We start from the raw sequence: 24,647 nt of genomic DNA on the forward strand, positions 1-24,647 counted from the left end.
CAGCAATGTTGGTTTTCGTTTTTTGGGTTTGTTTTTTTAAGCTTGAGAAAGGTCATTAGACATCTCCTGGGCTCTTTCCCGGTTTCCTGCTCTCCGGATGAGCCGGGCCAGGGTCAGAAGAGCCTGTTTAGGGTGTGAGCATAGTCAAGACTGAGCCCCCGGAAGCTGGGTTCCTCTCGTGCTTTTGTTTTTAAATCATTTTGTTATTAATTCATTTGGCTACAGAATTAAAGGAAGTGGGAAATAATACTCCCCGCAGTGAAGTTGTGTGAGCCCGGGAGGCCTTTGGCCTTGTCAGAATAGTGTTGCCATGGTCGCACTCCTGGTCGTGGGTGTGGGCGCTGCGCCTCTTGCCGCCCTGTGTGTGCTGTTTCTCCGCCCTGCCTGTCAGGCTGCTATTTTAGTGACCACTCTGGCCGGTTGCAGAGCAGAGACCTGGCTGACATGCCCTGCAGGTCAGACTCACCTCATACTTCCTGTTCTCCTGATTATGAGAAACACAGCTATAAACACCTCTGCACGCATCGCTCTTTTATCTCCTTGTGATGCTTTTCTGGGATGGGAGTTCCTGGCCCAGAAATTACTATATCGGGGCTCCTGATGGCTTGGTCATGTCCCTCTGAAATGTCACCAGGGAGAGCTGTCAGCTCTTCCTGTGATGTGATGCTGAGGTGCCATTCGACACCAGAGGAGGACTTGTGTGTTGGTGGAGGGGGTGGGAGCAGGGCCAGAGCCGAGTACTGGGAGGGGAGCGGCCGAGGCCTGAGGCCCACGTGCTCTTTGGACCCTGACAAGCGCGTGTGAGTCCGGGTGCTGGGGGTTACTTACCTGCACATCGGTTTTCTCGTCTGTGAAAGGAGAAAGCTGACCTCATTCGATTTGTTATGATTAATGAAATAATACTGATGATTTTAACTGAGTAATTAATGGCCTGGTGTACTGTTACGAGTGCTCTTCTTGTAGGAAATACAGTCGAACAGAGATGAATGACAGCTGGGTCCAGCCCTCCCAGAGCTCCCCTTCTACTGGGAAGTCTTCTAATTTCATGGAACCGAGTTAGATTGGAGCCTTCCCACACGAAACAGTGGGCACGGTTGGGGTTTTTGCTCTCATTCTACAGGAAAAGAAGGTAATTGTTAAAGGGATGAATAGAACAAACAACCAAGGGACGAAAGAGCAGATGTGTGGTAGAAAGAGCTTTGTGTGTGGCAGCAGGGACCTGGGCTTCCGGCTGTCTGTGTCCCCAAACGGATGGAAAGAGTGTGGGGTCTGACATAACACAGAGCCGAGTGGTGTCCCTGAGCCTCAGCCCCTGGATGCATGAGGCAAGCCCTATGGTGCCTGTGCCCTGGCGCTGTTGGGAGGCCAGCTGTGTGTGTGTGGTGGGGGACATCGTCTGTAAGAGGGGAACTTGCCTTTGCATCCTGCCTCCCCGGTTGTTCATTCATCCGTTCACCATTGGTCCATTCGCACATTGCTGTTATGTGCCAGGGACTGGGGTACACTGGTGGACAGGCCTCTGGAGCTTCCAATCCAGGAGGGAAGATGGGTGACAAACCCAATCTGGTCTAGGCCAATCCAGCTCCAGTCAGATGTCTGGGACAGTTATCATTAGCGGGCGCCTGGGAAGAATGCCCGTCTGCTAAAAATGGGTGTAACCTGCGGCAAGTACAGGGGAAAATGCTGAAACCCACCAGGCGTCTGAAAGCAGAGGAGTTTTGTGGGGTGAAGATAAGGCCTCTGTGGGGAAGCCTCATAGATGTGCCTGTTCCTCCCGTTCCTCCCGTCTGGGGCCTCGTCACTCAGCCCCAAGGAAGTCACGCCCATCATTCTTAATATGAATGAGCCTCACTTAAAAAATTTTTTTATATTGGGGAACAGTGTGTTTTCTCCAGGGCCCATCAGCTCCACGTCGTTGTCCTTCAGTCTAGTGGAGGGCGCAGCTCAGCTCCAAGTCCAGTCACCGTTTTCAATCTTTAGTTGCAGGGGGCGCAGCCCACCATCCCATGTGGGAATCAAACCGGCAACCTTGTTATTGAGAACTCACCCTCTAACCCACTGAGCTATCCAGCTGTCCCTTGAGCCTCATTTTTAAAAATCAACTTTGTCACCTATAGAAATTTGGCAAAAAAATAAAGAAATGCTATCAAAAAAGAATAATGCATTCTATCCACACATTACTACATTAAAAAATGTCAGGTGTACACCATTTTCTCTGTTGGTTGGTCTAACAGTAGTGAGCCTTCTGTTTCCCACCTGGGTCTGGGCCCTGGGTCCAGGGTCACCGTTAAGTCTGTTGTGGTTCCCGGAACTCAAGAGGCTGTCTGCTTTCTTGGGTTTTGGGAAGGGGCTGGGGGTGAAAATGGGGAACATCTGGTTCTCAGGAGGATGTGGCAAGTGTCAGGGCTCAGGGTTCGAGTCAGGCCCATCGCTGATGGACAGCAGGGCTTGGAACACCCAGGACGCCACTGTTTCCCATGGTGGGTGTCACGTGGGGTCCTGCACCAGATGGTGGACCCACGTTACCGTGTTTAGTCCTCAGCTCTCCCTGCGGAAATGGCACCAGCTCCACTCTGAAGGGAGGAAATAGCCTCAGAGAGCTCCCGCAGTTTGCCCCCGTCCTGGTCCCGCCCCAGGTTGGCAGTGGAGCTGTGACTTGCCTACCCCCTGCCTGTGCCCCTGCTTCCCGGGCTGCTTCCACACCACAGAGCCTCCTGTGGGGAGGGCCGGCGGGAGTTTGGAGCCTTGCCTGGCTGCCCTGAGGAACTGGTCCAGGCTGGCGTGTGTGAAGGACCTTGGCATGACCTTCCAAGAGCTTCTTTCCTTCTGGGGATGTAGGGCACACTCACAGTACTGGGTGTCCCCTCTGCTGCCCCCCCCCCCCCCGCCTCACCACCACCACCCCCAACATGCAGGACAGGTGGTGCTTCCTTTGCAGAGCCTCTCCAGACACCTGTGCCACCTGGCGAATCCCCCACCTCCGTGCTATTGACACCTTCTCTTTCCTCTTCTGGGTTACTACCCCCTTGAGAATCTGACGAAATGTGGATTTTTACTCCGGAAAAATGAGCCTTTTCACCGCTAGCCGCTGTGTGTGTCTGGTCACTGACCTCTGGAATCCTGTCTGGGGGCCCAGGCGGGGGCCCCACCCTGGTCTGTGAACACTTTTCTCCTCAGCACCCAGCGTGAAGTACCTAGCACCTGGCTCCTAGGGGAGCCAGTCAATATTTGTTGACTAATAATCCACTGGAGGGGTTATCTGCTGCCTCTTTTGGGCACAGCTAGTGTTCCAGTTGCACTTGGGCAAGAATAGGACCTGACTTGGTGTGGGGCCAGCCTCCCCTCACTTCTCCCTTCCCCCCACCATTCCTCTGCCACACAGTGCTCTGGGGCAGGGCTGTGTGAGGGGCCTCGATGGGATGTCCATGGTGGGACCAACCCTGCCCCTGTGGGGAGTGACCCCTCTTTTCCACTGCTGAGCTCACCTGGCCAGGCGCTGGACCCTCAGCCTTTGTCTCCACCACCTTCGTCAGACTCCAGGCATCAGGCCTCGGCCCTGGTCTGCCTGAAAGCCGCCACACCCTTTTTCTTTGTCCCCTGAGTGCCACCACCTTTTTTATCCAAGGCGCCTTCGTTCTCCCCGGTGAGTCACGGTCAGAACCTCAGCTGTCCCTGCCTCCTCCCTGTCCGTTGCAGCGTTCAGGCAGCCCCTTGTTCTATCCCATTGCCACTGACCTAGTTCCGGCTCCTATCTGCAGCCTTATCTGCAGTTTCCTTACTGTGCTCCCAGCTCCAGCTCCGGGCACTTTCTTCTCTCTCTGCTCACCAGCCTTTAGGGCAGGGGTGTCCAAACTTTTTTCAACGTTTTTCACCAAGGGTCATATGCGGTAAAATACACAAACAGCCGGGCCACTCACTTGAGGTGAAGTACGTATTGCCTCACCTGGTTTATTTAAGTAAACTAAATATATTTTTGGAATTTGCTGAGGGCCAATTAACAATGCATCATGGGCCGCAGTTGGCCTGCGGGCCGCAGTTTGGACACCCCCGCTTTAGGGGCTGCCCGTGCCCACAGGAGCACAGTGACCCACCCCTGCCGAACTCAGTCTGGTTCTTGGTGAAGTACTGCGTGGGGTGTCAGAAGATCTGTCCCTTGTGCGGATTGTCTGGCGTCTTCTGGTCTTCTGTCGTTGTCACACTGCCCGTCTGTCCCTGGGGCTGCAGAGAGCACCAGGTGGGAAGGATGAAAGTGAAAGCTTAGCGTGACTTTGCAGACACAAGCAGCCTGGGCCTGTTGCCCCGCAGCTCTTCTGCAGCCCTTGCCTCCCTGCACTGGCCAGACTCGCGCTGGCCTTCAGGGTCTGCTGCCCTGTGCACCCAAGCTGCGAGCTCTTCTCCTTCCTACCTGATCGCTTCATGCTTGTCGTGCCATCACATCGGTCTGATAGCCCTTGTTTTCATGGCTGAGGAAACCGAGGCCACACAGGCAAATAACTTGCCCAAGGTCACACAACAGGGCACAATGGAGCCAGGCTTGCCAGTTGCTGGCCCAGAGCCTGCACATTGTACCACCGTGCTGTACCCGCTGGAGGCTGTCAGGCCATGGGTAAGACAGGCATCTGTCCTCAAGGAGCTCGCTGCTTGCTGGGCGGACAGAATGGGCACAGGTAGTCCCGGCAGCAAATCGAGTGCCAAGGGCCCAGAGTCAGGGGCCCTGCAACCCTCCCGCATCACCTGCTGCCCTCCCCACCCTGTCCCCAGTCCCTGGGCAGTAGAGAGCTGTGCAGTTTCTGCGCCCAGGCGGGGTGGCATTTAGCCCCACACTTATCACTGCATCTTCAGGGTGAGTCAGACTCGGGGTGACTGCCCTACTGCTTACCTCTTAAGGGCTCTCGGAACACAGCTCCCACCACAGCCCTACCCGACAGGAAGTCCCTCTGCGCTGAGAATGGGCAACAGTGAAATTGTGAAACCTGTCAGCTTCACCCTCAGCGTTGTCAGCCCCTTCCTGCCTCAATTCGTGCCCATCTCTCTCTGACTTTTCCCCATTCTGGGCCAGAGTCAGAACTGGAAAGGCTCAAACAGGTCATTTTCACCTTTTTAGGGAACTAGGATTTGGGGCCTTGTTCTCTTGATTGTTGAACAGCAGGGCTGTTCCTGGGCACAAACACCAGTTGTACTGAGGTTGTGCTGAGCTGACGCCTTGGCCTTGGGCAGTGATGGACTAACAGTGGGAGGAACCCAGATGAGAAGTCCTGGAAAAACACACTTAAAATAAATAAAAGTTTGAAAAAAAACCAAGAAGTCGAGCGCTCTCTGTTAACCCTTCCCTGCCTCCCTCTTTCTCTTCTGGCAGCAGCTCCTCTTAGAATGAAGGAGGGGCTTGTTCCTTGTCCCCTCAACACAGCGCTCCTGCCTCAGCACAGCTGCCCCTGCTGGCAGTTCCCAGCCCTCATTAGTCTTAACCACCTTCCCCAACACATTCTCACAAACCGCAGGTCCAGGCTGGCAGTGGAGCATCTCACCTGTCTCCTCCCACGACCCGCCTTCTAGGCCTCCACAGTGCCCTTTCAGAGCGTCAGCCTGTGCCAGGCCCAGCCACCCGTGGCTCTGGAGGAAAGCCCTGTCAGCCCCTCTCCCCCGACCTCCATCAGCCCCAGCCAGGCCGGCCACGTGGCTCTGCCCTGCAGGTCTTAACAGTGCCCTTGCGTGACTCTCATGTCTTTGCCAGGCAGTTACCTTCCCCAGGAATGTTCTACCTTCTTTAGCCTCTTGGTAGCCTGCCATGGGACGTTTAGAAATGAGTTAAGGATTACTTACGTTCTTCCCTGCAACACTGTCCCGTGCCAATTCCCTAAGTATACAAAACATGTAATGAAAAAACAAGGGTCCCTCTTCCCTGGGACCCCCGATCTCCTCTGTGTGCTGGGTCTGTGCAGGGCACAAGGATGGAGGAAACAAGAACCCTGCCCTTACCTGCTTTCCTCACCACTCGTGGCGGAGTTCCATGTTCTAAGTCTGCTCCTTTGAATAGACTTAAAATCCTTGAGGGCAGGATTCTTGTTTCCTTCATCCTTGTGCCCAGGGTAGACCCAGCACACACAGGAGACGGGGGTCCCAGGGAAGAGGAACCCTTGTCTTTGCCTGGGTGAGGAGGGCAGCAGGAAGAGGTGCAGCAGCCCCCCTTCTCCCCACCCCTCCTTTGCATTTCTGCTGGTTGACTGAGCTTCTAGTAGTGGTCCTACATTCGGGCAGCAAATATGGATTGAGGCGCCCCCGCCCATTTCGTATACCATCCAGAGGCAGGTGTACTCAGCTAGTGAGGGCTCCTTCCAGGAGGAGACTGAGGAGCAAACATCAAAACACCAAGTCTGCACATGTCCCCAAATTGATAAACCTCTAGCTGGTCTAATAAAGAAAGAGGAAAGGATATACGTTATCAATATTAGTGGACATCACCACAGATCCTACAGGCATTAAAAGGATAATAAGGTAATAATTAGATGCAACTTTATGCTAGTAAATTCAGTAACTTAGGTGGAATGGATATTTCCTTGAAATATACAAATTAATCACAACTCAAGAAGAAATAGAAAATCTATAGAATCCTGTGTCTAAAACTCGCAAAGAAAACTTCAGGTCAAGGTGGCTGCACTGAAGTCTTATCAGACGTTTAAGGAAGAAATAATACCAATCTTGCACAACCCTATTTTATTCATAAAAGTTTTGTTCCTCGCAAAAGAATTTCAAGCATGAGTATGAATAGGAATGACCACGGGCTTGTGCCCTGGGCCTGGGTCAGACCCTCTTGTGCTCTGGGCCCAGACAGCCTGTTGCCTGGGAACCTCAGAAGGTGCCCACGGGCTATTGTGAGTGGCCTGCAGGGCAAGTGGTGGGGCCTTGGGAGGCTGGACCTTCAGGGCAGTGGCTGTTGTCCTGTGGTGGGGGGAGCCAGTGAGAGCTGTGAGCTGACGGGCAGTATAATCTGACCGGGGTCTTCGAAGGGGACGCCAGTGATATGATGGAAAAGGCAGAGAGAGACTTAGGGGAGGTGGATTACGAAAAAGAGAAAAGAGCAGCAGGCATCTGCGTCCTCCAGAGTGAAGGGGGTGGCTGGCCGGCTGGCAGGGGTGGAGGGGGTGGCTGTGTGGTCGGGTTTGGTGGGGACCTGTGTGGCTGGTACAGGAGAGGGGGAAGTAATGAAGAACGGACTGGAAGGAGGGAAAAGGGTGGGGAAATGTGTAAGACAGGTTAGGCAGTGGGTTGGATTTAAGGGTCTCGGAGTGGGAGGGGTGTCTCCAGACCCCCGGGGATGCTGTGTACCTCCGGCTTGCCTACACCCCCCCCTTGGGTGTCCGCCAGTGTTTAGACCCAGACTCGGGCTGGCTCTGGCCGGTCTGAGTGCACACGGCCAGCTCTGAATGTGGGGGAGCACGGGAGAGGTGGCCAGGGTCAGAGCTGTTTTTGGAAACCAAGTGCCACTCTTTGTACACCGTCTGTCATCTCCTTGGTGAGAACACAGGATGGTGGTCAGGAGGACCTTGCTCCAGACCCGAGCTACCTCTGCCCGGCTCCCCAGGGGTTGAATTGAGGTCCTGAACGCAGTACTCCTGCCAGCCCTCCAGTTCTGAGCCCTCTGGGTCGCAGGCTGGGGTGGACTGTGAGGCTGGTCTGTACCTCCTACCCCATCCCAGGCAGTGAGGGGCCTGCCTGGTGGCCTAGGCCAGGATTGCCCAGAAGCCGTTTTCCTTCTCGTGAATGCTCACTGCCCTATCTGAATCGCTGCTTAGCAGGAAGGCCGGAGCACACCATCCTCGCGTTTGTGTGGCCAATGCCTGTTCTGCTCCTGCCCCACACCGTTTCTTCATGGCGCCTGCTCATAGCACAGCATCCCAGGCTGGGGTCATCCGTAACCTCACCCTATCTGCTGAGCCAGTGCTGCACCCCACCCACCAAACTGCTGGGCATTTTAAAAATGTCCTTTAGACAGGTGGTGTTTTCTCCTTTGTTAATGAATAACTTGGCCTTTGCTGAGGCACTTGAGTGTCTCTGGGATTCCAGGAGGGTGGTGGCAGCCGTGGCCGCTGAGTTTGCCCTTGCTCAAGGGCTGGGAAGGGGCATGGTGTTTGCAAAGGACTCGTTCCCAAAGGCCATTCCCACAGGCCCCACCCTCTTCTATCAGTTGGTCCAGGTTAACAGCCCCCATGGAAAGAAGCCTCCTGTGGGTTGCCCACCGGCCCACTTTGGGGGACAGCTGAGTCTTTTCTGCTCTTCCACCTCTGTCCTTACTCACCAACGGGAGGCGTCCGTCACCCTCTTCCCCTGTGGCAGGCACCTCTGGCCATCAGAGTCTGCTGGCTGGCAGTTGGCAAGGAGCTTTGTGTTTGAGTGCCCCGGCTTCTGGCCTGTTTAATCAGCCAACATTTAGTCAGGGAGGGGTGTGTACGTCGTAGCCTCTGTGGAAGGTCCCACCAGGGCCCCAGAAGCTCTGGGAGCCACGTGGAGAACCCTAACTTGTTTCTCAGTTACAACTTTGTATTCTGCTCTCCTTTCCCTCGTTGGCCATCACCAAGCAAATGCCTCTCCGCCCTGGGCCTACCTGCCCACCTTGCAGGCTCTTAGGAGAGGCCTCTGGTCCTCCCTGCAGAGGCTCCCCAGGCTCCCCTCCGGCTCCTGTTGCCTTAGAACCCTGGCCAGAGCCCCAGGTGATCAGCTCCCCTTGCCTTGACAACTTTACCTGCATTCACCTCCACCCTGACTGCTCCCCCAGTTACCTGCGTGTTCTTCAGACCACACCCCGCCTTTGCTCAAGCTGTGCTCCCTTCCAGTAATGCCCTTCCTCCTCCTGTCTCCCCAAATTCTGCCCACCCACCCAAGTCCTGCTCAGCCCTTAGTAGGGATTCCCCCCCGCCCCCCCACAGGACTAGGTTGACCTCTCATGTATCTGCTGTCACTCGTTCCTGCTGCCTTGTCCCCATGAGACTGAGCGGCCCTGGGTTGAGAGAGGGAGGGGGTGCATCTCGATTTGTTCACGCCTGACAAGCCTGTGCCTGGGCCGGGCTGTCAGCCTGGTTTCGGTGGTCATCTCCCCGATAGGTGTGGCCAAGGACTGGTGGGGTCTGTGTGTTCTCTGGGTCTCCACAGCGAACAGTGGCAGGAAGTGACTCAGCGAACGGCACTCACGAGGAGGCACTTGTCAGTGGCGTAAACAAAGTCCTAGGGGAGGCAGTACAAGCAGCTTCTCCTTCTGATTCATGTGTCAGTGTCAGCTTGTCCTTATCTTCGTTACAGCAGGTCCCCTGTGACGGGGCTTACCGGTCTCAGAGCACCGCTGCAGGCGGAGTCAGAGGCCGGCCATGCCAGTAATGTAGTGCACATTGACTCCCCTGGAGGGCCAGCTCACCGTGCAGGGAGACCCTGGTGGGGCTCTGTCCGGGAGCCTCTCCCCCATGCGCTGAGGGCGTGGCCACACGCATTCGAACACACACACACACACACACACACCCGTGTGTCCATTTGTCCGCAGGGTGAGGCTGATCTAGCAGCAGTTGCCACGTGGTGAGGGAGAAACCCCAGGAAGCTTTCTCTGCTGCGGGCGGACGGCGGAAGCAGTGTGGTTGGTGGTGCCCTTCTGCCAGGGCCCCCAGTGCACCTGGAGTAAAGCGTACTGGGTCAAGGGTGAGATGAACATGAATTCTCTACACTTACAGAGCAGTTGGGGGCAGGAGGAAGACAAAAGAACCAGATGTAGAAGAATTTTTCCCATAACAACTTCAAACTCGTTCCCCTTCCCGCTGTCTCCCTGAATACATTGCAGGGGTGAGTCTTGTTACAAGCCTGGTCCTAGTTTGAGTAAGGCTACTCCTGAAGGAACCCAGTAGATATTTCTGGAGCAACCCCTGGCCCGGAACAGGAGTCAGGAGGCCTGTCCTCCCTGGATTGCTGGTGACTGCTCTTCCCCAGTGTCTCCCAGCTCAGCAGGTGGCTCCATCCAGACCCACGAAGGAGGCTGGTGGCCTGGCAGCGTGAGCCCATCGACCAGCTTTGTTACCACCTAAAACCTTCCAGGTCCTTCTGCTGGTGTTGCGTGAGGGCCACCCTGAGCCTGGGCTGAGCTGGGGTCATGGGCTTTTTAATTCTTCCAGAGGAGTTGAGGGGTAAGGAATGAGGCCTGTGCCCGCTCGGAGGCTGCCACGCCAAGCTGGTCCCTGCCAGGGTGTGTGCTTCCTAAGACGTCTGCTCTTCATTAGTTGCCTGCGCAGTGGTGACTGGACATGGGAACGTTCATCTGAGCAGGTGGTTTCCTCCCTTTCTTTTCAGGATAAGGAAGATGGGGAGCCGAAGACCAAGCAGTTCAGAGATGGGGAGGAGGATGGTGAGAAGCACAGGTAAGGCCCCTACAGCTCTGCCCTGCGCTCTCCTCCAGCCCTTGTTGGTTTCCACGTCCTCCCAACTCTGCGTTCAGGTCTCTCCCCTGTTTCTTCCTCTCCACCCCAGGGCTTCCTTGTTCAGACCTAAAAACCTACCCTTGTCCCTAGCTGGAGCCTTCTCTGCACCCTTCACCCATTGACTCTTAGCCACCAGCCTTTTCTTCCTCACATTCTATCTCCTCGAAGCCCTGGCGTGGCATAGCACCTGCAAAATCAGGTTCAAACTCTCCCTGGGCTTGAGCTCCGCCTGGGCCATCCGGCCTGGGCCAGCCTCCTCTGGGTTCCCTTACTGGCCTCAGCGTTTGCTGACAGTGTCATCTCTCAGCTCTCCTCTCAGCCTGGAATTCCTTCTCTCTGCTCTCGTTTGACGTGCTGGTCTCCCTGCAGAGCTGGCTCGGAGGCCTCTTCTGCTTTCTTTCGTCTCTGCTCTCCTGCACCTGCCCTCAGTAGTTCATGTAGAGTATTTTGCCAAATCCTGGTTGACTCATCTGGTTGAGTCAACTTAAGTCTCCTACACACAGCTCTTACCCGCCGAGGTCGCAGGCACTGGAGGGCTTTGGAGGCTGCTTTGCGTCAAAAATTACTGGGCAGGGGCCGGCCCAGTGGCTCAGGCTGTTAGAGCTCCATGCTCCTAACTCCGAAGGCTGCCAGTTCGATTCCCACATGGGCCAGTGGGCTCTCAACCACAAGGTTGCCAGTTCAATTCCTCGAGTCCTGCAAGGGATGGTGGGCTCTGCCCCCTGCAACTAAGATTGAACACAGCACCTTGAGCTGAGCTGCCTCCCTGATGGCTCAGTTGGTTGGAGCGCAGGCTGTCAACCACAAGATTGCCCGTTCGACTCCTGCTAGGGATGGTGGGCTGCGCCCCCTGCAACTAAGACTGAAAAGACAACAACTTGAGTTGGAAAAAAAAAAAAGTCCTGGAAGTACACACTGTTCCCCAATAAAGTCCTGTTCCCCTTCTCCAATAAAATCTTTAAAAAAAAAATTTACTGGGCAATGTTAGAACCAGCGTGTGGTGGCGTGGGGGGCTGTGCGATTGTTCTTGGTGAGCTGGAGACATCCTTTATGTCTGTTAGCACGTCCATGCGGGAAGTTCCGGGGTCTCGTGTCCTCCCGCCCACCCCAGCCCTGAGCTGGGGCCACAAGGGTAGTTGGGGTCCTCTGCTTGGGGTCAGATCTGGAGTCTGTGTGGACAGGCGGCCCTGATGTCCTCGGCACTCAGCGGTTCCTTCAGGCCCAGGGCGTGTGCAGATACCTCCTCGTTTGGGGGAATAGATCTTGGTGCCCCGAGGAAGCTGACCTCTGTGAGCTGTTCGTTGAGAGGGGACAACAGAAGGGAAGGGATGCTCCCCAGAGGAAGCTGGGCTGGCACCTGGGAGCAGGCCTTCCTGGTGTCACAGCCTCGTGTTGCCTTTACCAGTGTGAGTGGAACCCTCCCCAGGCCAGGCCCTCCCCTCTGCCTTCTTGTTCAGGAGCCCATCTCAAATAAAACGGGGCTTTTCCAGGTCTACATGGGTGCGCGCGTGCACGGGACCTGACAGTTTACCACGTGCGTTCACACTGCCCTCACAGCGGCCCTGCCACCTTACTTGGGCTGCGATGGTAACAGCTCTGTGCTGACAGGCTGGTGATGCTGAATGGCAGCGCTGTGACCCTCGCCACCCTGGCACTGTGCTCTGTGCTTTCCTGTTGGGCCTTAGCACCCCCAGCACCTCACAGGCCCTTGGCCATGACAGACAAAGGCCAGGTGGTTGCTCCTTTGCCAAGTGACCCCAGCCTTGTGTGACTTGGGGGTGGGTGCCTGCAGAGTTCCCCCTATTCTTTGGTAACTGCTGAGAGAACCTTTGGTTTTCTTCTGATTAGTTCGTAGGTTTTCATTCGTTGCCTGGAGCCTTGAGTCCCAATTTCTGGGCTGTCTTTGCTGTGCTGGGAGGTCCTGTCTCTGAGCCTCCTTCTTGATAAAAAAGAGAAGGGTTGTTGGTTAGCAGGTGGGAGACTTGAGTGATGAACCATGTGATTGAATCTCAGACATGGTGTTAAATGGAGGGAAAAGCAGGCTTCAGACTGAGACATACAGGGCAGGAGCAAGGGCCGACTGCACTGGTTGCCTTATTTGTCCAGGGCACCATTCTAGGCCCCTGGGAGGCAGTAGTGGACAAAATTCATCCCTCCCCACATGGAGCTGACATTCTCTGGAGGGAGCCAGACTGTTAACAGATTGGCACGTGTGTGGTAAGAGGTCGGGGCTGTGAAGCAAAAGCTGCAGAAGAACAGGCCCAGGGAATAGCAGGGCTCACTCAGGGCCTCAGAGTAGCTGCGGGTGCAGCCAGAGGAAACAGGATTAGGGAAAGGCTTTAACCCACTAAAATATGTGTGTGGGGACAGAGCCAGGAGTGCAGTTTCCAGGCTCTCGGCCTCACGTGGAAAGGTGCTCATTCGGGTAGTAGATGGCCATCAGCTGTGGCTAGTTGGCCGTCAGCTGTAACCAGTGAGCCATTGGCCACTAATATAACTGCTGTGGCTACGCTAGCAGCAAATGGGGGCTGGCAAGAAGATGGCGGCTGGGCTGGCAAGTGCGGATTGCAGTTAGCACGGCGGATTGCACTTAGCAAGTGAGGTTGGTTGGCAGAGAGAAGTGGATGGCAGGTTGCGGGTTGTGTGGCTCCTGCTTCCTGTGTCTCCAACCCAGCCCCAGTGAGACTATAGTGATGTGACTCTCCTATCTATGGCTCCATGGGTGTTCCTTTTTGGCCTCACCATGTCCTGCGTTCTTATGTGGGGAGCGGGACCAGAGACCCCGCATGACACCCTGCATGACAATGTGATTTCTTTAAAAAGAGGGAGAAAAGAGGAGGGACAAACCTGTCTCAAATATGGCAAAATGTTGCTTTTGTTGAGTCCGGGGGAGCTGAATACATGTGTTGCGTTACTCTCTCAACTTTTCTGGGTGCTTCAGATATTTCATAATGAAAACACTGAAAAAGAAAGTGAAGGGGACGTACAGTTCCTATCAGAAAGCTCTGGATAAAAGAGACCCCACTCACTGCCAGGTCTTAATGGGTCATTTGTGACACCCTCTCTGAAGTCCCATGCTGGGCCCACCGCCTGGGCAAGTGAAGGCCCCTATTCTTTGCTCAGAGCAGCCCAGGGGCCACAGGTGCTGGACGTTGAATTGGGTTCTGCTTCAGCCGGTCCTGCTCATGGCTTTTCTCTGATGGGCCTCCTGAGGCAGTGGAGGCTGGTGAAACGGTCAGCAGCTCGTGGTAATCGGGATCTTGGCTTCTGCAGCTGTCCGTCCCGAGACCGTGGGCAGGTGGACTTGGACTTCTCTACGCATCCCTTACCTGGCCGGCAGGGCCAGCTGCTCAGTGACCCCCTTGGTTGTCAGGAAGCCCAGCCCCCGCTTGCAGTGGAGTTGTGCCCCATTTGTAGCCCCCAGGAAACGTGGACTCTCCTGACTTCAACAGGCTGAGAGCAAAGGGAAGGCAGGGCAGAGCCTGGGGCCCCATATCAAGGGGCCAGATCCTTGTGGGTTTAACCCCAGACTACGGGGTGTAGGGCTTGAGTGTGAGCTTTCCAGGAAGAGCAGAAGGCAGCAGAGTCTGTGTCCGCCATCCAAGGAAGGGGGACTTTTCTCCTCCTCTGTACCCAGAGTCTGGAAAGGGACTCCCAGTAGGATGCTTATGGCTTGGGAGCAGGTTCCAAGGCCCCTAGGCCACAGCCCCAGTACGGTCCCCTTTGCCACTGGGGAGAAAGGGACAACCTTCCTGCTCCACTGGGAGGGGGAGGGATGACCTCTGAGGCCAGTCACCAGTGAGTGTCTGGGCTCCTGGGAGGTAAGGACAGCCTACTTCGGGTCAGGTCAGCCCAGGTGCCGGGGTAAGCCCTGTGGGCACCGACCCTCCTGAAGTGTCCTGAGAGGAATGTGGTGCCCACTCAGGGCTGCCTTCAGCTGCGGTCAGCAGGACAAGTTCTCATGGAGAACACGCCTCTTGAATTGGGTCTGGAATCCCAGAAGGTAGCATTTGGGCAGTGAAGGCCCACAGGTGTGAACCAGCAGAGTGAAAGGGTGAGTGATGTAACCCCTTGTTAGGGAGGCATGGACAGTGTGGGGACAGAACCCCCAAAAGCAGTTTCCAGGCTCTCGGCCTCACATAGACAGGTGCTGGCTCAGGTAGTAAATGGCCATCAACTGTGATTGGATGGCCGTCAGCTGTGGCTAGTTGGCCGTCAGCTGTAACCAGTGAGCCATTGGCCACTAATATAACTGCCCTGGCTACGCTAGCAGAAGATGGGGGTTAGCAAGAAGATGGTGGCTGAGCTGGCAAGCAGCATAGTGAGGGTTGAGAATTGTGTGGCTCCTGTTTCCTGTGTCTCCAACCCAGCCGCCAGCGAGACTATAGTGGTGTGACTCCCCTACCTATGGCTCCGTGGGTGTTCCTTTTTGGCCTCACCATGTCCTGCATTCTCTTGCGGGGAGCGGGACCAGAGACCCTGCCTGGCGCCCTGCATGACAGACAGACATCCCCCAACCCCCACTCGTAAGCCCACCCCCGCTCTATCCAGGTCACTGGAATAGGGAGGGAGGTTTAACGGTGCCCTCGTGGCACTGCCCAGGCAGGTGGCAGGCGGCCAGCTCCTTTGGCTGTTAGCTAGTTCATCGTGCACTTTCTCTGCACAGCACTCAGGGCAGTCACAGGTGTTGAGGCAATTCTTTGCTCGGCAGCAAGCACCACAACTGCAGGAACTAGGCAGATGGAGCGAGCTCAGGGTTTAGAAGCAGCTCCCCCCGGTCAAGCCCAGGCCCCGCCAATTACCAGCTTTCAGATCTTGGGCAAGTCACGTTGCCTCAGTGAGCCTCCCCACCTGAGTATCTTCAACAGAAAGGTGGGGAGAAAAAGAAAACTTGATTCCCTAGGGAATGGAACAAATGGCATAGCTGTTACCCGGCTGGGGCTGGGGATTTAGGCAGAAGGAAGACACTTTGAGGCTCTCCTGAGGGAGCTAAAGGGCTCGAGACACTCCTGGAAAAGGCAGAATTAACTTTTACATGAGGCCTGTGCTAAGTTTGCAGATAGGGCAGCAGTGGACACACTGGGTGGATGAGTAGGAGTCAGCAAGTGACCGAGACATGAGTGGCTGGGAGCCCCTCCGTAGGCGAGCGCCCCTCACGTGGTGCTAGAGGTCGTGCTCAGGAGAGGGGCAGCGTCATTGCGCAGCTCCAGTTGTCTGCCCAGATACACGGTGGGGCCAGTGTGTTTCCTCAGTTTGTGTTTGAGGAAACGGGACTCCAGCAGCGTTGGAGGCAGGCGCCCCAGGACCTCGGCCCTCGGCAGCCATGCTGGATAGTTGCCCACCTTTCTCTCTGCCCCTGCCTGCCCAAGGAGACTTCAGAGTCTTGGCTGTTCTAGCTCCTTTGCCTTTCCTTATAACGTGTAGAATCAGCTCCTTAATGTCTTTAAAAACGCTTGCTAGGATTTTGATTGGAATTGCACAGAACCTGTAGATCGCAATTCCTTTTTAAAATTTCTGTTGCTGTCTTCAGGACAAATCCTAATCCATCCCCATAACAACCGAGTCACCATCAGGTGGGGGTCAGCCCCCCGCAGGTCCCCCAGCCCAGGCTAGGCTCTGTGGAAAGAAAAGACAGGTACCCATCTCCAGAAGGGACCCTGCTTTTCTGGTCTGGACCTGCCCTCTCCCAGCCAACCTGCCCTTGTGGCTGAGAACAGCTAAGAACCTCTGCCGGGGTTACCACGACTCATCTCTAACACAGCCCCCTCTTACTGCCTGGGTAATAAAGATGTGGTCTGTTGGCCCTGGAAAGCTGGCCCACAGAGAAGGATGTTCATGTCAGCTATTTTTGGTGAAGCCCTCGGTCACTCCCTCCCGATGGCAGGTCGGCTGATATGTGCCGTGGAGATGTGTCTAGGTAGGGTTTGTGGTTGACGCTCGTGGCCATCCTGCCAGGTGGGAGGAGAGGGGAGGTGTTGTACACCCCATCGGGCACAGGGCAGGGGAGCGTGTCTTGTTCAGTGCCGGAACAAGCAGCCCCAAACCCTCAGCCCCCACAACCACTGCCTCCTTTCTGCTATGGATCAACGTCTGCACCCAGCGGGAGAAGACACTGTTTAGGGGCAGTGGTTCACCCTGGGGTGCGTGACACGTCCTGCAGAAGAAACTGGGCCACTAACCTGCCTGCTTCGGGATAGAAAACCGGTTCTCCAACTCTACGTGAAGAGGTCCCACCCCAGCTGAGGCCCAGCCCAGACCTGGCCTGGCGCCCAATCCCTTGAGGCTGGCAAATGGCAGACCTGTCATCTGCGAGTTGGGTCCTGAGGATGGTGTCTGTGAACCATGATGTCAGCTTGATTCTGCAAACATTGCCCCACTCTAGAGGTAACGACCTGAGTAGCTCCCACCTCTGCCTCCTGAGTTACCTCCCTCTGGCCCAGGGCGTGGGGGTGTCCCAGGCATGGGCAGCGAGATCGACGTGGCTCCAGGATTTGTGCTGAGGCAGCATCACCGAGACCTGCAGCCACCCTGTTTTTCCTGATCCTGCTGCTCAGGAATAGGCCCTGGAATGTGGGAGCATGAATGAAGAGAGAACTGGTTTCAGGAAGGTGGTACCAGTGTGCCAGGTCATACACTTCCCCTGTGTGTGTGGGGAGGGTGGGGTCGACTGGGTCCTTTCTGCTGGGAAACAGTCTTAATCTTGTGTGTCACCACCTTCAGTCCTCCAAACGCCTTGTCATTCAGTCATCCTCCCTGTTCTCGGGTGGGTGTGGTCACCATGAGGTGCGGAAACCATAGTTCATGCAGGTGATTGCCCACCTGGGAGGAAGTAGAGCGGACCCCGCCCGTTCCCTGTCTTGGAGAACAGCTGAGCCCATCTAGCCCTGTCATGTCACAGATGGGGAAACGGCAGCATTCCTGTCCTCTGCCTGTAAGCTCCCAAGGCGGGCCAGGCCTGGTTCCGCTCTACCACCTTCACCCTCAGTGCTGCCCCAAAAGGGGGAGGTACTGGATCTTTTGTCCCACATGCCCTTTTGGCTGGGGCTGGAGGGGTGGGCAGCAGGGACACCGGGCAGCTGTGTGGTGAAACAAAGAGGGTCTGTTTGGCAGCCTGCAGCTCATTGTCTTCAATCTAGTTGTGGAGGGCGCAGCTCACTGGCCCATGTGGGAATCGAACCGGAACCCTGTGGTTCAGAGCTCACACTCTAACCAACTGAGCCATTCGGCTGCCCTGGCCTCCCTGTTTTTAAGGCGAAGGTGTGACTGCATTATTTCTGCCTCTAACACCTGTGACCCACTGTGATTTTAGGGGCTTGGGGAGGGAGAGGAATTTTGAGAATGGTGCTGTATCCCATCTGTTTCCGGTGACGTGTTCCATCCTGATCTTGTACTTTACCTATAGTAATTTTTTTTTTTTGCCCTGAGCCAGGTGTTCTGATTGCACTGTCCTGTGCCCGCTGGGTCTTGGCTGTCTTCTGGAAGGTGCTTGTAGGCTACTCTAGGGTGCTCTGTCAGCAGAGAGCCCAGAGGTATCTGCCCCGAGGCTATTACAAATTATGCTACCAGAGACATTTGTCTATAGAAAGTTTTGTTTTGCTTGTCCCTGTTTTGTTACCATTTCTCTGAACAGCAGGCAAGGACCAAAAAAGTAGTCTTGGGGCTGGAACGTTTTAATGGGATTGAAGGAAGTGACTAGATCAGGCTCTGGAGCAGTTGTGGGCCTTGCCTCTCACCTCATTTTCCTGGGCTGGCAGCGTCCAGCCTCCAGCAGCATCAAACAAGGCCTTGTTATTTATGTTGGGGATGTGGGGGTGTCTCAGTGCGCGCGGAGCCTAAAGCAAACAGAAGGTTGGTAGGAGTGTGTGTGTTCCTGGAAGAACTGCGTCTCTACGCTGGATATTCCAACTGAAAGCCCTCTATGGTTAGAGTTGCTGATACCTGCGGCCAGCGCTGGTCCCCAGGAGCCTGCAGGCCCTTCCTGGCCTTGACTTGCGCTGACGTCTGTGACTGAAGAGAGCCTCACGCCAGCTCTCCCTGAGGGGCCTGTATGGGAAGACGGAACCCAGGCAGCCAGGTGGGGAGGGCCTTGTTCTCAGTGGCCAGGCCATGGGGGGCTGCTCCATTCTGGCCTCTCTCCAGGGGTCCAGAGCAGAGGTGTGTGTGTAGAGTGGCCCCAAGAGCAGTCGGAGAAGTGAGGCTAACACCCAAAGGGTAAGACCATCAGCATGAACGAGTGGGTGAGGCAGGCCAGGGGCCGGGCCACCTCCATGAGCAGTGCAGACTTTCTCTGAGACTCATTTGCTAGTGAAGGGATTAGACCAGATCATTTGGAAGCTTTCTTTCACTCCGGCCTTCCAGAACCCTGCTGCTGGGCTTCACGTTTTACAGCGAACTCTAGCTTTCTCCACCCCCTCCCCTGAATGGCACATGTGGAAGGAGTGAAAAACACCCCCAAGGGGTGATTTCCCCAGAATCTCCCTGGCCAGCCCACACCCTGGGGCCTTGCAGCTGTCCTAAGGAAGCGTCCTAGTGGTCACCATGCCCGCTCTGGCACCTGACAAGTCTCCCCAGACACTGGGGAGGAAGCAGCGAGAGGAAATGGAAAAGGACATTTCCCGTTTTAAGGAGACTCAGTGGGATGTGAACTCGGACTTCTCCCTATTGCTTTGCCGCAAAGACCACAGAAGTCACTTTGGAGTTGGCTGCCCTGACCCAGCCGCATCCCTGCCCTCTTTTCATCTCCAGGGCACAACTTCTTTGCTTCCTGCGTTGTCTTCCCAAGTGTTAGGAGGCCCAGAGAGCCCCCGGCTACCCAGAAGCTCCTTCTCAAGTGCCCTCCCTGAATTCTTGTGCCCAGCCCTCCCAGGCCTGTAGGGCAAGTAGGACAGACCATCAAGGAGCCACATGCATGCAGTGTGATGGCTGCTGTGTTCTGGGTAGTGAGGCAGAGGGGGCCTTGGGGGGGGTGGGGACATTTGGGGAAGGGGAAGGACGGCTTACAGTGCCACCTGGTTAAGTTAGCTCTTGAAGCCCAGTGGGGAAGAAAGTGTGTAGCATGAGGCCAGGACTAGGTCAAGAAGTTTAGACTTGTTTAGGGGACACTGGGGGCCCTGGATCAGAGCGAGTGAGAGTGGAGGTACCCAGGGGGCCGCTGTGTCTGCCCCCTTGGGATAGACAGACTCAACTGGGACAGTGGCTGCCCACGTGGAGGGGACTGTGGGTGGCCCAGGACATGTGGGTGCAAAGGGCCGGGTCCTGAAAGGCATTGGGCTCCCTGGGCTTCTATCTGAGGTCATTTTCAGTCTCTAAAGCACTTCCTTTCATGTTTCTTGAAAAACAGATCCTCTGATGACTCCTTTTCCCAACTTCTCTTTGCCTGGAAAAGTCTGTCTCTGAACGCTAATTTAGCTAGAAGTCTGGTTTCTGTTCTGTTGAGAAGTCAGCTGTCAGTCCTACGTTCTCCTTTGTCGTGTGTCTGTTTAAGAATTTCTCTGTCTCTGGTGTTTAGTGGTCTGACAGTGATTTGCCCAGGTATGTCTTTCTTCCGCGTTCACAGCATTTCTGTAACCTATGGCTTGCTGTTTTTCATTAATTTTCTAAAATTTTCAGTCATTATCTCTTTAACTATTGCTTCTGGGACTCTAATTACATGTCTGTTAGATCTTTTCATCATGTTGCATATGTCTCTTATGCCCTTTTCTGTATTTTCCAACTTTTCTTCCTCTGTGATTCAATCTGGACATTTTTGGGCCTACCTTGCTGTTCACTAATTCTTTCTTTACCTGTATCTAAACTGCTATTGAACCCATTTATTGACTTCTTAACTTTTTAAATTCTCTGCTGAAATTCTCCATGTTGTGGTTTACCTTCCTGAACTTTTATTGATTTCAGTTATTTTAGATTTCATTTCTGATCATTCTAATATCTGGATCTCCTCTGAATGTATTTATTTTGTCTTTATTTTTTCTCATGGCTTTGATTGAATCCTGGATATTGTATATGAAAAGTTCTAGAGATAATTTGAGGTTCCAGATCATTTGTTTTCCTCTAAGGAGAATTTATTCCAGCTTCTGGGAGACAGCCCCTCGGGGTGCCCTGACCCACCCTCTCTGGACTGATGAAAAGGCATCCTGTCCTCTTCCGGTTACGTTTCCACTTCTGCCGAAGGGCAGCCAGTCAGCAACTGTGCTGATGCCAATTTGTGTTTCAGGCCTTGTAAAAAATGGTCTTTTCAGGTTCACCCCTACTCTGAGGATGGGGGTCAGGCGTGGGGTCACAACAGAAAGCCTGGGGGTTTGGCAGGGCCCCTACTGCTTTGCTGTTCTGAACACATATTTTTTTCTCTTCAGCCCCATGAGGTTGCAGGAAGTTCTGCTTGTTGGCAGACACAGGCTTTAAGGGGAAAGAGGTGCCACTGTCAGGCTCACCTGTTGCACATCTATCTGTCCAATTGCAGCCCCTCGGATCCTCATGGTCTCGGTACTTTTCCAAGGCCAACAAATGGATATTTAAAAATATATCTGTTAAAAAAAATGTAGTCTTTAAAAAAAAAAAATTATATATATATATATATATATATATATATATATATATATATATATATATAAATCTGTTGTCAGGTTTTTGACGTGATTTGCCTGGGGCGGGAGGGGGTCAACCTTGGTCTTGCACTGGAAGGGCCAGGGCCCAGCGGAACCCAGTGCCCGGAACCCAATGCCCGTGACCTCTACTGAGACTTGCCCTTTGGCGATGATGGGCGTGGGGGTGTGGTTGGAGGGGTGGTAAATTGGGTGTGAATGAGGGGCAGTCTCTTCATTAACTCTCACAGTGAATCAGGAGGCCAGACCTAGCCTGACACACCTAGCATAGCCTCCATGTTTACAGATGTGGAAACTGAGGCCCAGGATTGTGCAGTGACGGGACCAGGTATTCTTGACCGCTTGACCAGTGCTCAGCTCTGGGGGTGTGTGGGGTGGATGCAGGGGACAGTGGGCGGCAGTGTTGCTGAGAGCCCCCCCCCCCCCGCTACACCCCCCCCCCCAGGAGTTACTGCTCTTTCCTGGCACTTCTGGCCTCTGCCTGCCCCCCGCTGTGTCCTCATTCCAGCTGTAGTTCTGAAGCCTGTGTTGGGGGGGGGGCTTTGCTGCTAGGAGTCATCTCTCCTACTGTGGTCTCGCAGATCCCTGGAGGTTTCTGAGTGACAGTTTTTTTCTTACTAATCCCTGCAGTTTTCTCCCCACACCCAGTTTCTCTTCTGCTTTTCTCCCCACCCTATTGAACAAAAGTTGGTGCACAAACCATGCCCCACTTGCTCTCCTGGCACCTCAGTGACCTGACGTTTACCACCAGGGGAAGGGGGACAGGGTGGGCATCTGTGGGAGTGGGTGGTCCGCTTCCTCCACAGGCTGTGCTGGTACTGCCTGTGGCACAGAGGTTCAGCCTGTGGCCTCAGGGGCCCTGGCAGAGGAGAAAGGGCCGGGGGGAACTGGTGACTAGGGGACCGAACTTGGCCCTAAGTCCAGACCCTGCCACTTGCTTACTGTGTGGTCACAGCTAATGCCTCAGCTCGGGGAAGGTGTCCACCCAAGGGCTGGGGAAGTCAGTGCTTTGGCCTGGCACAGACAGAGGGTTCGGTCGATGAGACCGTGGGAGACTTCCTGTTGGGAAAATGGCCCCTGGCCAAGGCCTAGGACGTGGGAGGCGCCAGCAGTCCTCAAGGGGCTCAGAAGGGGTAGTAGGGAAGGAGGAGGACCCACACGCAGTCTCCCCTGGCTGGCAGGTGGGGGCGGCAATTCTGCCTCCCCCGAGGCCTGGGTGGTCTAACCCAGTGGCTCTCTTACCTTTATTAAGCAGCAGCCCTCGGAACGCCCACTTTGCCCCTGGGGTCATCCAGGAGTCCCTCCTCCTGTAGATAAGCTTCTGTGTGTGTGAGCCCAGGAGGACCCCAGGGAGAACCCCCGTGAGCACTTGGTGCAGCCAGCCCTGCCTGAGGCGACTGAGCTAACTGGAAAATAAACCCTGGGCGCTGGTGGTCCCAGTGTGTGGCTCTGGTCCCTCGTGCCCCCCCCCTTCACAGAGGTCTTAGGGTCTGCCTGGTGGCATTTAAAAGACCTTGCAGGGGCAGGGCCTGTGCAGTTCTCGTGGCTGTCCAGGTGGACCGTGGCTCTCCAGCCTTGCACAGTGTCATGCCAGCCACTCCTGGCACACACAGACCCTTGCCCCCAGTAGTTAAGGGACTGTGTACCAATGGTCCCAGGGCACAAAGGCTCTGAAAAGGAGGCCAAGCTTGGGGAACCAGTGGGTGGCCACGAGCTTTCTCTCTTAGGAGTAACAGCCTGGAGCTCTGGCCCTGGCCTGGGGTCATACCTTGCCTTGGTCTCAGATGCTGCAACTACTGCTGTGTGACCTTATGAAAATGGTATAGTCCCTCTGACCCTCAGTTCCCTTAACTGTCAAAGGGAGATGACCCTTTGACAGTTCCCTTAACTGTCAGTTCCCTTAACTGTCAAAAGGAGAGAAGTCAAAGGGAGCTTCTGCGACAGTTCCCTTAACGGTCAAAGGGAGAGACGTGGGGGATGCTGCTCAGGCATCCCTGGCCCCGCCTGCAGACGTGAACCTGCAGTGTAGGCAGGGTCTTAGAGCAGCCAGCCAGCTCCTGAATGGCAGACGAGGGGGCTGAGGCTCAGAAGAGGGACCTGGTCCCACTGATGCTTCTGTTCCTGAGCTTCCCTCTTCACCAGTCATTTCCAGAGAGAAGAGGAAAGTCGGGAAGTAAGCAGCTTGTGACCTGCAGTGACGAGTTGAATGACACTGTGTCCCACATTTACTCCATCTCTGCTTGTTCTCTGTGCTCTCGTAGGGAACTCAGGCTGAGGAACTACGTCCCCGAGGATGAGGACCTGAAGAAGAGGAGGGTGCCCCAGGCCAAACCAGTCGCAGGTAGGTGAGCTGCGTCTCTGCGTCTGCTCCCTGGCACTGCCAGTTGCCTCCACCTTGAAAGGTGTCACTCTCTCTTGGAGAATAATCGGCAATGCCAGGGCTGGCAGCTGGGCCTCTAAAGATCCTTTGTCACCATCTCGTGGCAGGCGCACAGCTAGTCAGTGTGGGTGGTGACCGCAGGCCGTCAGGTGCTGCCTGCTCTGCCCTGCTCACACCCTGTCTTGAAGGCCTTCCAGGGACATCGGGGGCAAGAGGCCACATCACAGAGAAACGCTCTGGGCTGAGAAGTGGCCTGGGGACCCTTGGAGGGTCAGAGGGAGAGACCTTGATGAGGGGCCAACTATTTAGGTGCTTGGAGAGCTGCGATGGAGATGTGACAGTGCCAGAGCACTGAGGATGGAGAGAGGTGTTCTTGCCGGCGGGGAGGGGCCCGGCCCAGGGGCTGCTCAGTCTTGCTGTGGTTTGGGGCACAGCACAGCAGCCAGGAGCGTGTGGCCAGCTGCGGCCTGCCCACGGCCGGCCGTCGACACGAGATCCTGGGGCGCTTCTTATTCCACAGGTCCCTGGCCTCTGGCCCTGTCTCATTCTTTGTTTTTGTTACCAGTTTTTAATTATATGAGTAGTAAATGAATCAAGACAGTTATGTTGTAGAAGAGTAAATTGTTGCCCATTCGGCCACAGCCTAGTCTGCTTCCTCATCTCCTTTGGCCCCGAGATTCCCACGCATCTCTGGTGGTTGGTTGGTTTCATGAGTTGGGCCCCACTGTGGTGGGGCCATGGCGTGGTAGAGGCAGTGTGGCGGGACAGAGGGAGGAATGGGGCGCAACTCCCATGCCTCTGGCAGGGTCAGCGCCAGAGGCGGGCGGGGGCCCATGAGGCATCACGGAGCCACTGTGAGGGCTGGGAGACGCCTACGGGGCCCAGGTTTGGTGTTAGTGCTCCCAGCTTCTGTCCCCGCAGGGCAGGGCTGCCTGGTCAGACCACCCAGGGGCACATGGTGCTGTCAGCAGCTGGGTGCAGCCCGCTTCTAGGCGGCCGTCTCCCTGGTCTTGGGAGCACACATCTAAGTGGGATGGGGCCCAGAGGACGTCCTCGGAGCCCAGGAGCCCATGGAGGTTATGGGAAGAGCCTGTCCGCCAGGTCCTTCACAGAGCCATACTTTGGATGTGGCCAGACCACTCTCGTTTCGCAGCTGGGGAGATAGGGGCCGAGAGTAGCATCTGTCCTTCCTGACTGGAGGTCTCAGCTCCAGTCTACTCC

General features: G+C 55.2%; 1 protein-coding gene and 1 long non-coding RNA gene across 6 annotated transcripts in view; one reads left to right on the top strand and one right to left on the bottom strand.

The window, feature by feature from the left end:
* The window catches only part of CCDC12 (coiled-coil domain containing 12), a 50,600-nt gene that overhangs the window by 20,313 nt on the left and 5,640 nt on the right, over positions 1-24,647 (top strand). The window contains 2 exon segments of the mRNA XM_019724015.2: positions 10,321-10,388; positions 23,308-23,387. Of these exon segments, the coding sequence (XP_019579574.2) occupies positions 10,321-10,388; positions 23,308-23,387 (148 nt within the window).
* On the bottom strand, positions 1,976-9,298 carry LOC109443521 (uncharacterized). 5 transcript variants are annotated; one of them, XR_012489584.1, is made up of 9 exons: positions 8,934-9,298; positions 8,294-8,405; positions 5,977-6,408; positions 5,526-5,854; positions 5,097-5,255; positions 4,880-4,942; positions 4,406-4,644; positions 3,486-4,218; positions 1,976-2,111 (listed from the first exon to the last, which is right to left on the bottom strand). It is a non-coding gene; the product is annotated as an uncharacterized LOC109443521 (long non-coding RNA). The 5 variants fall into 5 exon arrangements; XR_012489582.1 differs by having other exon boundaries at positions 4,880-4,937; positions 5,097-5,854; positions 8,934-9,292; XR_012489580.1 differs by having other exon boundaries at positions 5,097-5,854; positions 8,934-9,291.

Source organism: Rhinolophus sinicus, linkage group LG10 (genome assembly GCF_036562045.2).
Source record: "Rhinolophus sinicus isolate RSC01 linkage group LG10, ASM3656204v1, whole genome shotgun sequence".
In the NCBI taxonomy this organism is placed as follows: domain Eukaryota; kingdom Metazoa; phylum Chordata; class Mammalia; order Chiroptera; family Rhinolophidae; genus Rhinolophus; species Rhinolophus sinicus.